At 39.4% G+C, this 13,878-nt stretch overlaps 1 protein-coding gene across 2 annotated transcripts; it reads right to left on the minus strand.

Annotated features, from left to right (window-relative positions):
- Positions 1-1,938: 1,938 nt before the first annotated feature.
- LOC113234226 (chromobox protein homolog 5-like) lies at positions 1,939-13,047 on the minus strand. 2 transcript variants are annotated; one of them, XM_026469524.1, is made up of 6 exons: positions 12,605-13,047; positions 12,357-12,500; positions 5,547-5,690; positions 5,303-5,449; positions 4,077-4,126; positions 1,939-4,001 (listed from the first exon to the last, which is right to left on the minus strand). In XM_026469524.1, exons 1-6 carry the CDS (start codon positions 12,893-12,895, stop codon positions 3,977-3,979), a joined length of 801 nt encoding a protein of 266 aa, XP_026325309.1. In that variant the 5' UTR covers positions 12,896-13,047; the 3' UTR covers positions 1,939-3,976. The 2 variants fall into 2 exon arrangements, with proteins under 2 accessions (XP_026325309.1, XP_026325308.1); XM_026469523.1 differs by having other exon boundaries at positions 4,077-4,201.
- Positions 13,048-13,878: the final 831 nt, after the last annotated feature.

The raw sequence follows: 13,878 nt of genomic DNA on the forward strand, positions 1-13,878 counted from the left end.
GGCCGTGCGCGGGCGCTGCCGCCGCTGCGGCGGGCGCTTCGACGCGCGGCCCGCGCTGCGCACCGCGCACTGCGCGCGCGCCTTCCACGCCGACTGCGAGCCCGAGCAGCGCTGCGGCGCGTGCGGCCAGCAGGTGCCCGACCGCCTGCTGAACCTGCCGCCGCGCGTGCCGCGCCCCGCCAGCCCGCCGCCCGACCACCAGTTGCGCCTCGTCGCTCCCCCCCGCCCCGACTTGGAAGGAATAGTTTGATCAGCCTCGGAAGCGTGATCGTTTCGTAACTTCCAATTGACTGCATCTATTTTTGCCAAGCGGTAATGCGAGCATTGCTGCCCCGTTTCTGAAAGGATAAGGGTTCTGTTGAAATTGCAGGCACGTGAAAGGCGATGGATACAGTGGCTGTGCCTCTCTGATCTTTGCAATTTAAACGGCGTAACGAATAAATCTAGTTTTTCACGACTAGAACCGACTAAATCACAAAACTTTTTTTAGTGTAATCAGATCTAAGCTAGGTATTGTTGTTCTCTAGAGTGAGAAACGGTGCAGCTGGAATAAGGTTATTCCAGAGTGGACAGTAAAACGCCCCTGTTACTTTTGAACGGCGGACCGACTAAAATCTAGTTTTTTGCGACTGAACCGAATAAAACCTTACAACTTTATCTGGCTAGTCAAATTTCAAAACCTCGACCATGGTCACGCTGAAATAAGGCACACAATTTAAAGCTCTGCGAGGCACTGCAACGATAATAGGTGGGCGTGTCGCCTACCATCAGGTGCACGACTTAAGGCCCATTTAGATGGAGAGTTTATCGCACGCTTCGTGACGAAAAATCGTACGCGATTATCGTAAGCAATAAACGCCATAAGATTATCGTATCATAATGTTTACATTAAGGCAAGAACTAAAATCTCACCTACGATTATGTCATACGAGATTCGCAATCAACTTAATCGCCTCCTCGACTGTTTAGACAGAGAAATATGTAATACTCGTAAGGAGATCCTTGCTTACGAGTTTTCGACTTGCCCAAACACGATCTCGTATGACATTTTTTAAAGTTCATACGATTATCGTACAAATCGGTTCGAACCGTTTTGAGTGCGAGAATTGCCATTCGAGTTCAGTGATTACTGCGATATTGACTATGAATATATCAAAATGACGCAAAAATTATTGAAATTTAGAACTGCTGATAATATTAAGTTCATTGCACTGTATAGAAATATACATTCTTTTTTATATTTTATAACATTTCTTAACCCTTTTTTTTCTTTTTCGTTTCCTTAATTCTTGTCTTAGAAAAGCAGTGATAATCAAAACACCTTCGCGCACTGTGCTCATGGTAGGAACGGCTGGCACAAAAACTCGAAATACGACTTTTGCTTTCAAGTTCTGTTTACACGGAGACGTTCAATATTGAAAGGCGAGGCGATTATCGCTCACGTGGAAGGGCGATAATCGCGAAAGTTTAGACGAGGAAAGTTTTTTTATATTATTTCGATAATCGTATCTTCGAGACGAGAAACTCGCTCCATCTAAATGGGCCTTACTTGATGTTATAAAAAAAAGTTAGATACGATATTGTATATAAATGTCCAAAGGTAGCTTAAAACTGTAGATATTTAGAAAAAACTTTCTTCAGACGAAAAGTCCGAAGTCTTGAGTTCTAGGTGGTATTGAAAAATAATCATGGCAGAACTAAATTATTTAATCAGCTATACTTTTGTTATGGACTTTATATTACACTGTGTAAATCTTATTTAATGTTACAGTCCAATAAAATTTATTTATTCTATTGCTAAGAGAATTTTCTTTGTATTTGGTAATATCGGAAGTGAAAATTCATAAGTTTGTTCTCATTATAAATAAAAACAAATGTTGATATTTCTTTAACTTTTAATTATCCAAGTTTAAAAGTACATCAAACACACCAAAAAGAGCTGCATGCAAATTTTACAGGTGATAACCTAAATGCTAAAGTCGGGACTCGTTAGATACGATATCATTTTGAAGACCCACGAAGCCAATGATATTACGTGTAAGTGACACGTGATAGTGATCTGTTCAGAGCTATTCGAGTTTTACGGAAATTGCATTACATCTCAGCTCAATCCTGCCACTTAAATTGGGTCGCATAGCCACCTAAAATTCCATGGGACTACAATATAATTTTATATCCTTTTGATAACTAGTATTACTTGATATTGTAATGTTCTGTCACTAGTTTACTAGTGTTACCTGGATAGTTAAGATGTAAAGTTAATATTAACATTACACAGTAATAATTTCTATATATATTTAAATTAACAGATGTTTTTATAGAAAATATGAACATGTCTGTGTCAGAACATTATGACCATACTTAAGTAAACAAAAAAGAACAAAACCTGAATAGCTCCGAAGTTTGGACATGATAAATTAATACTGTTATTCTATGCCATTACACTTCAAAGTTATTTGTACTTTGATATTATTTTTTGGAAAAAACTATGCAAACTTAATTGCATGTACATAGACGAGCATTTACCCTATTATTTACTATAATATATACTTAAAATTGAAAAAAATTGCACCTAAAAGTAAAAGCATAAAATCGGGCCGAATTATTTGCAACCGTTCGCGCATTCAATTTGACCAGAATATACATTTCAATAAATTTCAGACAGATGAACCAAGACGGATTAAACAGTCTAGTATTTAGTAGCAGTAAAGTTCCTTGTGAGAGTTTGTCCAAGCAAGTACTGCCATCTTACCTATTTCTGCAGCCAAGCAATAATGTGAGCATTACAGCGTTCCGGTTTAAAAGGGTAAGTGTGCTGGTGAAATTAGTCACGTGGGACTTGTCAACTTGTTTCAAGGTGATGGTTGCAGTGCCCCAAGATCTTTGCAATTTGAAGCTCTGAATTACACTGCAACTGTTATGGATAGGCGTGTCGCTTACCACCAAGCGTGCGACGTGCTCGTCCCGTCACTTGGTGTTATAAAAAAAAATACACAGCGACATCCTTTTATTCTACGATACTTTAGGGAGGTGATTCTACCCAACTATACGCCTACAAACTACTTTTACTGTGAAAATCATTCAAAAGCGTAAAAATATCCTGTTCCACATTGAATACTTATACCTCTCAGAATATATGCAACAGCAAATTATTGTTTTGCGATTGACGGGTTTTCTTCTTTTCCATAGTAAAGGTTGTTTGTATTGAATCATACTTCAAATATCGTGAAATAAAAATGGCACCTAAGTGAACCTACCGTAAGCATTTATATTTTATCAGGGCAGATCGTCTGTCAAATATAACACAAAATTTTGAATAACTCTCTTCTTAAATTCTATACCCTAACACTTAATTTGCTCTAATCCAAAGACAATTATATAATGCAATATGTTTCTATATACATCTTGGTTTTAGAGCAAGCAAGCAATCTAAAAATATATGTACTATGTGCAATAGCAAATAAAACTTACTCTGTCATGAGTCGAATAAACAAATTACCAAATGCTGATTCTAAGTGAACGGTACTCTTAATGTTAGCCCATTACTACTTAAACACATAAAAGAAAAATGTATGGTGAGTTATAAAAAGAAAAATAAATCCTCTAAATATCGCTAAAGCATTTGGCCACTTGCACAAAAATATACTCAAGAAAAAACCTGAAGAACTCTTTACCTGTGAAGTAGCAGATCATGATCTTCTTTGTACATTGCAACATCTTGCATAGCTTACACAAAAAAAATTTTTGTGGACAGATTTTAGCCCACACGTCACAGGAAAAAGCTCTGAGGTGTTTGATAACATAAAAACCACAATACATTACAATCTCAATTGTCATATAAAATGATACCGAGAATCATAAAAGACTGCCTGATTACCACAAAACACAACATAATTTTTTGGTACTTGCTGTCACATAGACTTGACATACAAGTATTACAGAACCTTATTTAATTGTTTTTGTGCATTTTTAATATTTATTCAGCTCCATCATAACGAACCCTGCAGCAAAAGGGAAAGAGTCAGTTATAGTTATTGGGTTAAAAATTAAAACGTAACTTTAGAACACACATGTACCTTTGATGCTGACCGCGCCTCTTGCTAAGACGTCGTCCTGAAGATGGGGCCTGCAATGTAAAACGGTTTGTGGTTTCCGGAGCCACTCTTAAATTACGCGATTCTGTTGAACGTGCCGACTCCACCTGAGAAGTGATAAGTCGTATATGCTCATAAACAACAATTATTGCAAAAGAAACAAATGAACTGAAATAAAATAGCGAAAACATATAAGAATAATAATTTCCCGTAAGTATTGCCTTGGTTAAAAGTATCCATCCACCTATGATACCTTTGTTTTTTTTGGGGAATATCAATTTAAAATAAATTTAAACAATTTATACATGTTATTTTTAGGTGCAATTTATTCATACAAAATCAATATTTGGTAGAGGTCCCTTTTTGCCAAAAAGGGTTGAAAATGAGGATAGCAATGCAGATTGTACGACATTAATGTATTTTAAGAAGTTAAATAACGGCTATCACGGACAAACATTTCCCCCAACTGCTGAATCAGTCATGCAGTCCCAGATAAATACTGCCTTCGCCTTGTTATACGGTCGGTAACACACACACAACAGTTTAGACTAAGGGTCGAAAGTGAATTCGCAACGCAGAAAATTGCGACGCGAATTGCTGCGATGCGATTTCGTGCGGCGAGGTATCTCACTGCCACGGTTCGGGTAACCATTCTTTCGACGACCATCAACCGTACTGAACGTATTTTTTAAATAGGCTAATGACATGGATCGTATACAGAGTGTTGCACTGCTGTCATTGATAAGAAAGTATAGGAAAAAATAAACACAAAGAAGATTAAGATCGCAGCAATGCGCGATGCGGAGCAATTCGCAAATTCTTGCGATGCGTCGTGCGAGATCGTAGATTTCTGCGGTGCCGTTTTGTGTTTCGACCCTAAAATCATCGCCTTCAGGCATGAAAGGCTTGTTAACTTATGCCTCAGGGTTACGGGCGCAGGGGCAGTGCCCCTCAGATCTTTGTGATTTAAAGGCGAGTAGCTCACCACAAGGCTACGACTTGTTCGTCCCGTCACTTGATATCATAAAAACCTTGGCGGCGCGCAAATATAAAAATAAATAAAAAACACAAGGTATATAAAAAAAATCTGAAATAAATCCTTAGAATGTTCAATACGTTTACCCAAGGCTACAACAATGTCAGCACGTATAAACAACTGCTTTAATACTTAACACCAATTTGCTAAAACGCAAAGCATTATTTTATACCTTATCCATAAACTTCTTAATTAACTCTGAGCAATTGAGGTTGCTCTCTGGTTCCCAGGAATCAAATTTACTAGACCAGCCTTTCCAGTGAATGAGAAAATCTCTCTCGCCATTCTTCTTGTGATGTACTTCCAGAATGCGATCTACCTGTAATATAATTGATACCAAATATAGCTTACAATAAACAATATTATTATAAATCATTCTCATTTGAAGTATCTTTTAAACAACTAAGGTAACTTACCTCGTATTCAGCAGCCGAATCTGCGTTCTGGCTATCCCACTCAGTTTTAGGCCTTTTGTTGGATTTAGCCTCCTTTTTAGCAACTTTTCTCTTATTGACTTTTCTACCTGGGCTTTTGCTTTCCTTGGTTTTAGAATTTTCTTTCTATAAAACAATAAATGAATAAAAATAAAAATGCTAGATTAAGATTCTTGTTATATTCCGTACAAGATACATTAATGCAAAAAAACAGATATTAAAAATGATTGTCAATTGACTTCAAAAGGGTAATTGAAGTTTACCGTTTGTTCCATAGGACAACAGTAGACAATTTTTTCTCAGTTTTTCCCATCCGTAGTTTGTTCTATAGAACAATTTGGGGGAAAAAAAGTATTAACTTACTACAGAAGAAATAAGCGAAAAATTGTCTCATTTCCTACAATGATGTTATATATATAAACATAGAAGATTTTTAGCGTTCGTTTAGATGTCGTTGTTTAGCACACTGCGTAACTCCGTTTTAGTTGTTTCTATGAATTAAATATTTGATACCCTCCCAGATAGATATATATAAATTATTATACCAGTCACTCTTTGAAATCGATGTATAGATTTATGATGGAGTTATCTACTCACTTGAATAGGCTGACAATGATTCTAAACAATGTCTAACTACTAAGACAGTAGATATTAATGGGTTTATTCAATGCTAGGGGAATGCTAGATGCACGTTTGAAAAAGTTAAGGCGATATAGGCAGTACTACACAGAAGGTGCCTGCCTGCCACACCTCGGGCAAAATTGAATAATTAATGTTATACAGTTTCATTACAACGCAATTAATTATTGCGGTGACAATGTAAAATCCTCTTTTGACAATCAGGCACGTTTTGGTGCAAACGAACAAATGATGAAGCGTAAGGTAGCAATAAGACGCACGTATCTAATCTGTGTAAAAAGTTGCACTACTACAATACAATCTTCTACCAACCAACGACTTAAAATGTTTCTAGTATCATTGTACACTGGGTTTAACATTAGCACGTCTGGTGACTGCGAAATGTCATACGAAAATAAAGACGACATATCAATGAACACAATTGCGAGGATGTTATCAGACCTAACAACAATTGACACGATCAACCAAAGAGTTGTGGAAATGCATAATAAATCAGAAGATACTGTTAAGAAAGATGTCAAAAGAGTAGAAAACAAAGATAACAAATTATGGTCCATAACAATTTTCACATTTTATGACAAATTATGGTCCATAACAATTTTCACATTTTGTCCACAAGTGGCCATTAATATTTATTATGCTACATGTTCCGACTAACTGATAGAAATAAAACGCATACTTACCGATAGAGTGGAAAAAAGATATTTATACCGTAGTTCGCGGATAGGTTCCAAAACAATATGAAAAATATAAAAGAGTGATCAACGGCCTGCGAAAACTATAATATATGGAGGGAATATTTGTGCACTTTTACGAGGTACACCCTAGACAATTTACAGCGGAAGTAAATAATGTTCGAAGTTCAAATAAGGTCTTCTATAACGGAACCTATTAGAGATAGATAGGAGGTGCTGGAAGGAATGTCTTAGAGGGTAACAGTGGTCAACTACGAGTATCAAAAAAAAAATCAAGATAGCGGGTGAAAATCATGATCCGGCTGAAAATTGGCATGCGTCTTTTACGCAGAGAACAAAAAGTAACGAGAATGGACATTCTCCGACCGTCCCTAGCTTTAGATACCGCACCACGCCCCGCACATTGATGGTCACATGGACGGAATGGCAACGAGGCTGTCATCGAGCCGTTTTCGCGCTAAGACTTTGAGTATAATTTTCATTTATTCATTTCGAAACTTGAGTACGTTACTATTTATAATGGTTGCTTATCCCGACAAACTTGAAAAAAGGTACTATGGAACTATACTGGTTCAAATTGTAACAGATATTAAAATAGATACAGAAAACGCCATCTATCTCGTCACGATGAAACTAACCTTAAGATCTAGGAAACTTGCGATACTCACCAATAGAGGTAGCCTTGATTATCTTTTAGTACCCAACTCGATGAACCGCAATTTGTATGAAAACCAAGCGTGTTACATTTTTTGTACCTCCGATGATGTCACAAGCGCTATTTAGTGATGGCAAACCTCCTTCGGCACTAAAGCGATTGATTAAATCGAATGCGCGGATGCAGCCACTTATTTAGAATAATGATTTGTAGATGATTGGTAGGCTTTGGTCGTGACTGGTAGCCACCCTCCCGACGCAGTCGAGTCGCCAAATGGTTTATCCGTGTTCCGACTCGTGTTCGGGAGTTGCCATTAGGAGGTCGGGTCTGAACAGTTGCATTGCGTCCAACGACGAGTAGTAGCTGCTTGTTTTGCCACACTGAGCACTCGGTTCTGAAGGGTAGCGAGATCCGAAGCACGGTGCACCGCCGGCCGACCTTAGGAAGTTGGGGGCCCAAGTAGTGGGAAAGCCACCCGCGAAAGGCTGCCCCGCCACCTAACAAAAAATCCCGGAATGCTCCACCTTGCCGGTTGGCGACCGGAGGGGAGGACCAGGTGGCCATCTCCGGGGGAGTTCGGGCGTCCCCCGCGGTCTCCAAACCTATTGTACCCTCGTGTGGCAGTGTGAGTTTGCTGCTTGGTTGGACGACGCAATGCCTCGTTCCACTGCCTTCCTCCTGCCTATTCGCTTCTCCAATTTAAAATTATGAGTCACAAAAAAGGAATACATTTTTCACAGCGGTTGCACGTCCTCCCATTAAAAGTGCACCTCACCAACATCAGAGGGCTGCACTCAAATATCGAAGCGGTCCACCGCCACCTGGAAAACGATAAACCGCAGCTGCTGTTCCTCACCGAGACGCAGATCAGATGTCCGATTTACACGGCGTACCTCAGCTACCCAGAGTATACTCTGGAGCACAGGTTCCTACTTCGTGCCGGAGTCTGTGTGTACGTTGGTGATGACATCTGTGTCAAGCGTCTCAAGAAACTTGAGGCACCGAGTTTTTCTATTTTGTGGCTTCTGGTTGACACAGGAGTTACCCAAATAGTATACTGCTGTGTCTACCGCTCGCACAGTGGAGATCAAGAGACAACCAAGCTGTTCCAACATCTGAGCGAGACGTCTGATGAGGCTCAGCTTAGGTATCCAGAGACGCAACTAGTCATTCTGGGCCGCAGTGGTACGAGACGGGTGTGGCGATACAGGTTAGCATATTGGGACGAAAGGCGCCATATTTTGCTTCATATCTCTGCCAGGTTGCTGTAGTTGAGGTTTTGCGATTGGGCATGGAGTACTATATACCACCATACTTCGATGTACCCAATGGACCCCAAGCTCGTCCATGGTTTAACGCTGACCGTAGTCGTGCTGAAGCACAAAAACAGCCTGCGTACCAAGCTTGGGCAGATGGTCGACTACGCAAAGCTCCGAATACTCGGAATCTGAAGAAAGCCTTTAATAAAGCCGCCAAGAAGAGCAAAAGAGTTTTACGCAGGGTCAAGTTTGACCATGTGCGCCGCATAGAGGCCAAGCTTGCCTCTTTTCCAGCAGGCAGCAAGTCGTTTTGGTCGAACAAAACTTTAGTAGCCACTCATTACCATCTCTGCTGAGGCCAGACGGCTAGCTGGCCCATACTGCGCAAGAGAAGGCGAATCTCTTCGCCTCACTCTTTGCAGAGAGCTCGCATCTGGATGCTGCAGGATACCTACCACCTTCTTTACCTCAGACTGGATGCACTATGGCGCCAGTTCGCATACGCCAAAAAGAGGTACTCAGAACTCTGCGAAGTCTAGACGTGCATAAAGCTAGCGGGCCAGATGGAATTCCAGCAATAGTCCTGCGTAACTGTGCGCTTGAGTTTTCTCCTATTCTCATACGCCTGTATCGCCTCTCGCTTGAGACTGGTGTAGTTAGTAGTCGTGGAAGCTTGCAAATGTGCAACCAGTGCCTAAAAAAGGAAGTAGAGCTGACTCTGTCAACTGTAGACCTATCTCGGTCACTTCCATACTCTGCAAGACTATGGAACGTGTACTTAACAGCCGTCTCCTGTCGTATCTTGAAGACAACGATCTCCTCAGTGATCGCCAGTACGGATTGAGGGCGATCTACTGGGGATCTTCTTGTGTATGCCTCTCACTTATGGAGCGAGGCTATAGAAGAGCATGGCGAAGCCATTGCAGTGTCTTTAGACATTTCTAAGGTCTTTGTCAGGGTCTGGCACGCAAGCCTTTTAAACAATCTTCCATCTTATGGGCTTCCCACTGACCTTTGCAATTGGATTTCGGATTTCTTGAGTGAACGTTCGATTCCAGTGGTCTTAGAAGGCTATTCTTCCGAACATAGGGCGATAGATTTTAGATAGAGTTCCTCAGGGTTCTGTACTGTCCGCAACCCTTTTTCTGCTGCATATAAACGATATGTTGATTCCAGGTACCTTTGCGTATGCTGATGACAGCACAGTTCTGGACAGGTACTTGAATAAAGCCAGGGGTCAGTGGAGAAGAAATCCAGTCTTGTCGAGAGTCCATGGTTAGTCGTTTGAATTTGACACTTAAGGCAGTCTCCAATTGGGGCGATGCCAATCTTCTCAAATATAATGCTACCAAAACGCAGGCGTGTCTTTTGTCCACTAAACGGGGTCCCTTTCACCTGACTCCGACTTTTCGTGATATATCCATACCGATAGCTGATCGTCTTCACCTACTTGGAATGGACCTGTCGTCCAAACTGAACTTCGGCAGTTACATTGAATCCATGGCCAAAAATGTAGCCAAGAAGCTTGGCATCCTTTCCAAGGTGAGGCGATACTTCACACCGGGACAGTTGCTTCGGCTGTACCAAGCACAAGTCCGGTCGTGTATGGAGTACTGTTGTCACTTATGCGATGGCTCTGCTAAATACCAACTGGCCACCTTGGATTCAAGTGACTCGGAACTAGTAGAGGCGAAGCTGCAGAGCCTTGAACACCGCCATAGAGTTCCCAGCTTATCGGTATTCTACAGAATATATAACGGAGAGTGTGCGATGGAATTGCATAATTTGATTCCGCGTTCCCTTTTCGATCATCGGGAGACTAGACGCGGGTGGGGGTTCCAGCCCTATGTTGTGGATATTCCGCGGATTCGCACGAAGCGTTTCGCTTCCACATTTGTATAGCGAGCGACTAGAGAGTGGAATTCCCTGCCTGCAGACTTATTCCCCAAATGCTATAACTTGGACCTTTTCAAGGCGAGAGTGAATAGGCATTATTTAGGTGTGCATGCTACATTCTCGACCTCATCGTCACTTTGCACCAGGTGAGATGGAGGTCAAATGCGCACTTATTTTTTATAAAAAAAAAATTAAAAATATTATTTGTCAAGTATTTGTTGATTGCTTCTTATAGAAGCCGTGAAATATTAAGGGTCGTATTCTAGAACTCTATTCAATGCTCAAGTCAGGATTGCACTGGAAACACGACCCTAATGGCAGGGACTTGAGTATGATTCCGAGTGCTTTAAACCACACTTAAATCCTGACTTGAGCATTGAGTAGAGTTCTAGAATATGACCCTGAGTCTAATTAGAAAGTCAAAAACTATTTGTGTAAGGTATGCTTGTGTAATGGTATGCAATAAGATATATGTATATAACATAAAAATATTACTTGCAAACTGTGAATGTGTAATAATTAATAAGTAAATAATTAATAGACATTACAAATCGATTTGTGTAATTGAATCAGTTGGAACAACAGTTTGATTTGCGATTTCGCTGCTGATTGCTATAAACATATGGGTAATTCAACATGAGATCAGAATGTTATAATCTGTACAGGTTATAGAGAACTCTGGAACAGTAAAAGCACAGAAAATAATCAGAGCAACTTAACACACAAAAGAATTGTGTAGCGAATGGCTCGTCAACGAGTAAACAAAATGGCGGCCATAGCATCGGCCGGGGTTGTCAACATCAAAAATAAAAGAATTAGTACATGTAAAGATTATATACAATAGTATGCTCTCTTTTAAAAACTCCAAAATATGTGCGAAATTACATTTATTAAATTGCTAAATCGCTATTGTTGGTGATTCAAAATAAGAAGTAGTCACTTGACTCACAAATCGTGTGTTTGTGGTGCCTCCCATGGAAATTCCTGATAAGTGTCTGATTTGGCGAAGGATCATAGGTGAGTGAGACATTAATTATTTCTTTATATTATTATCGAAACATTGCTATCAGGTTTGGTCATGAAAGGGTGTGAGCTTGTGTATAAATATGGTGTACTTATACTACTAGTGGTTTTTCTTACATAACCAATAAAATCAAATCTAAAATTTTCAAAATCTTAATTTAAATTCTCTTTAAAATCTTTACACTTAAATGCTTGTTTGATTCTGATTGAAATTTTCAATTTACTAATCAATTACAAAAACTAATTGAATGAACTGAATGATTTTCTTTCCATACAGCAGTGCTGTATGGAAAAACCATAGACTATTCATACTTCTTCTTCAGGGTCTTTTTACACCCTGTATAGTAAGTCAATGATTATACTATGATATTAAATTTTATTAAAATTTGTTACAATGGTAGTTACTACTGAATATGAACAAATTGATTGATTAGCAAGTACAACAATTTAATATAAAAAAAAAAATGTAGGAGCAGCGTGCTCCAAACAAGTTTTTATGCACAATGCAAACAAATATCCTAAGAAGCCAATAGCTTAGTCCTAGTTTAACAGATCCATGGGGTATATTAAAATAAGTATGAAACGAAATACAACTGCGCATAATGTTCACTACAGATTCACTTACTTCATCAATAAACTTATTGATCAATTCTGGGCATGACAGTGTGTTTTCCGGTTCCCAGGTGTCACTTTCAGCAGTGTATCCCTTCCAGCGTATCAGATAATGCAATTTGCCCTTAATCTTCTTCGAATCAATCACTTTCTCCACCTGCAAAACAAGCTTCGAAAATTACAGTATTCCAAACCGATTACTAAGTATATTTAAAACTTTTACACGAAGTCGTGAAGTAATTAAAAACGGCATAAACAGACCTCATACTCTTCCTCGGTGCCATCTTCATCGTTGTCCTCCTCCCGGTGTTTCTTCTCCTTTTTGTCGGCCTTCCTTTTTCTGCCTTTCTTGCCCTTACTCTTTTTAGAACTCGACTTAGAGTTCAGCGTCTCATCGTCGCTCTTATCATAACCCCCACTATCATCAGAATCCTGCGCTCTTTCGTCGTTGTCCGTCGGTTTGATTGCATCGACTTGGTCTTCATTCAACACTGATCCATTAGTAGATGATACAACATCGTCGTCAGCCCGATTCTTCGACACTTTCCGCATTTTGAACTTAGGGTAGTAAACAATTATGGAAAAGTAGTAGTATATTTGTAACAGAATCGTAGAACAACAGAGTTGTGCCGAAATTCCAAACGGAGGGAAAAATCTTGTCACTAGAAAGACGCTTAGTGTTGGCGATGGCGACTGTGTTGCCAGGACCATGGAGTCACTTGAGTCAAAAATAATGTTTCGTTGCAAGGTTCGTTGCTTAAAAAGTTACATTTTTGCTGCAAAGAGAAAGTGCATTTTCGGTTATTTTAAAATAAAAACTTATAAAATAATTTTGAGTACACAATTTAAAATATCTAAGTGTAATTAATTCAAAAAATGAGATCAATGAGATAACTTGGGGATTTCAATAATGGTATGTTACTGTATAAATTTTATACACGATTATTAAAATTATTGTTCTGTCATTTTCACAAAAATATAATTCGTAGGACACTGCTATAATTTTACGTTCATCCTAATTTTGTCGATCTATCTTATAATTTTTTTAAACTAAATTTTAGGAGTTTATTAATAGCGAAATTTTTAATGATTTCAATGTCAAAACATACAGAGAAAATATTATGGCAAGGACTGGTGTATGGTTTTCAGTGCTCACTGCAATACTCAAGGCCTGACTTGAGTAGAGTTCTGGAATACAACCATAAGGGTCGTATTCTAGAACTCTACTTAATGCTCAAGTCAGAACTTGAGTATGATTTAAAGCACTCGAAATCATACTCAAATCCCTGCCGCTAGGGTCGTATTTCTAGTGCTGGAAATCATACTCAAGTCTTGACTTGAGCATTGAGTAGAGTTCTGGAATACGACCCTAAGGGTCGTATTCTAGAACTCTACTCAATGCTCAATTCATGATTTGAGTATGGTTTAAAGCACTCGAAATCATACTCAAGTCCCTGCCATTAGGGTCGTATTTCCAGTGCTTGTGTGGCCAGTGCAATCCTGACTTGAGCATTGAATAGAGTTCTAGAATACGA

Source organism: Hyposmocoma kahamanoa, unplaced genomic scaffold (assembly GCF_003589595.1).
Source record: "Hyposmocoma kahamanoa isolate Upper Pololo Valley unplaced genomic scaffold, ASM358959v1 81909, whole genome shotgun sequence".
NCBI classification, from domain to species: Eukaryota; Metazoa; Arthropoda; class Insecta; order Lepidoptera; family Cosmopterigidae; genus Hyposmocoma; species Hyposmocoma kahamanoa.

Bases quoted from the DNA above. Each gene is read 5' to 3' on its own strand.
- LOC113234226 (XM_026469523.1), bottom strand. From the start codon at position 12,895: ATGCGGAAAGTGTCGAAGAATCGGGCTGACGACGATGTTGTATCATCT. The intron at 12,501-12,604 runs GTCTGTTTATGC...CTTGTTTTGCAG, and splicing joins GCACCGAGGAAGAGTATGAG to GTGGAGAAAGTGATTGATTC. The intron at 5,450-5,546 runs GTAAGTTACCTT...ATTATATTACAG, and splicing joins ATTCGGCTGCTGAATACGAG to GTAGATCGCATTCTGGAAGT.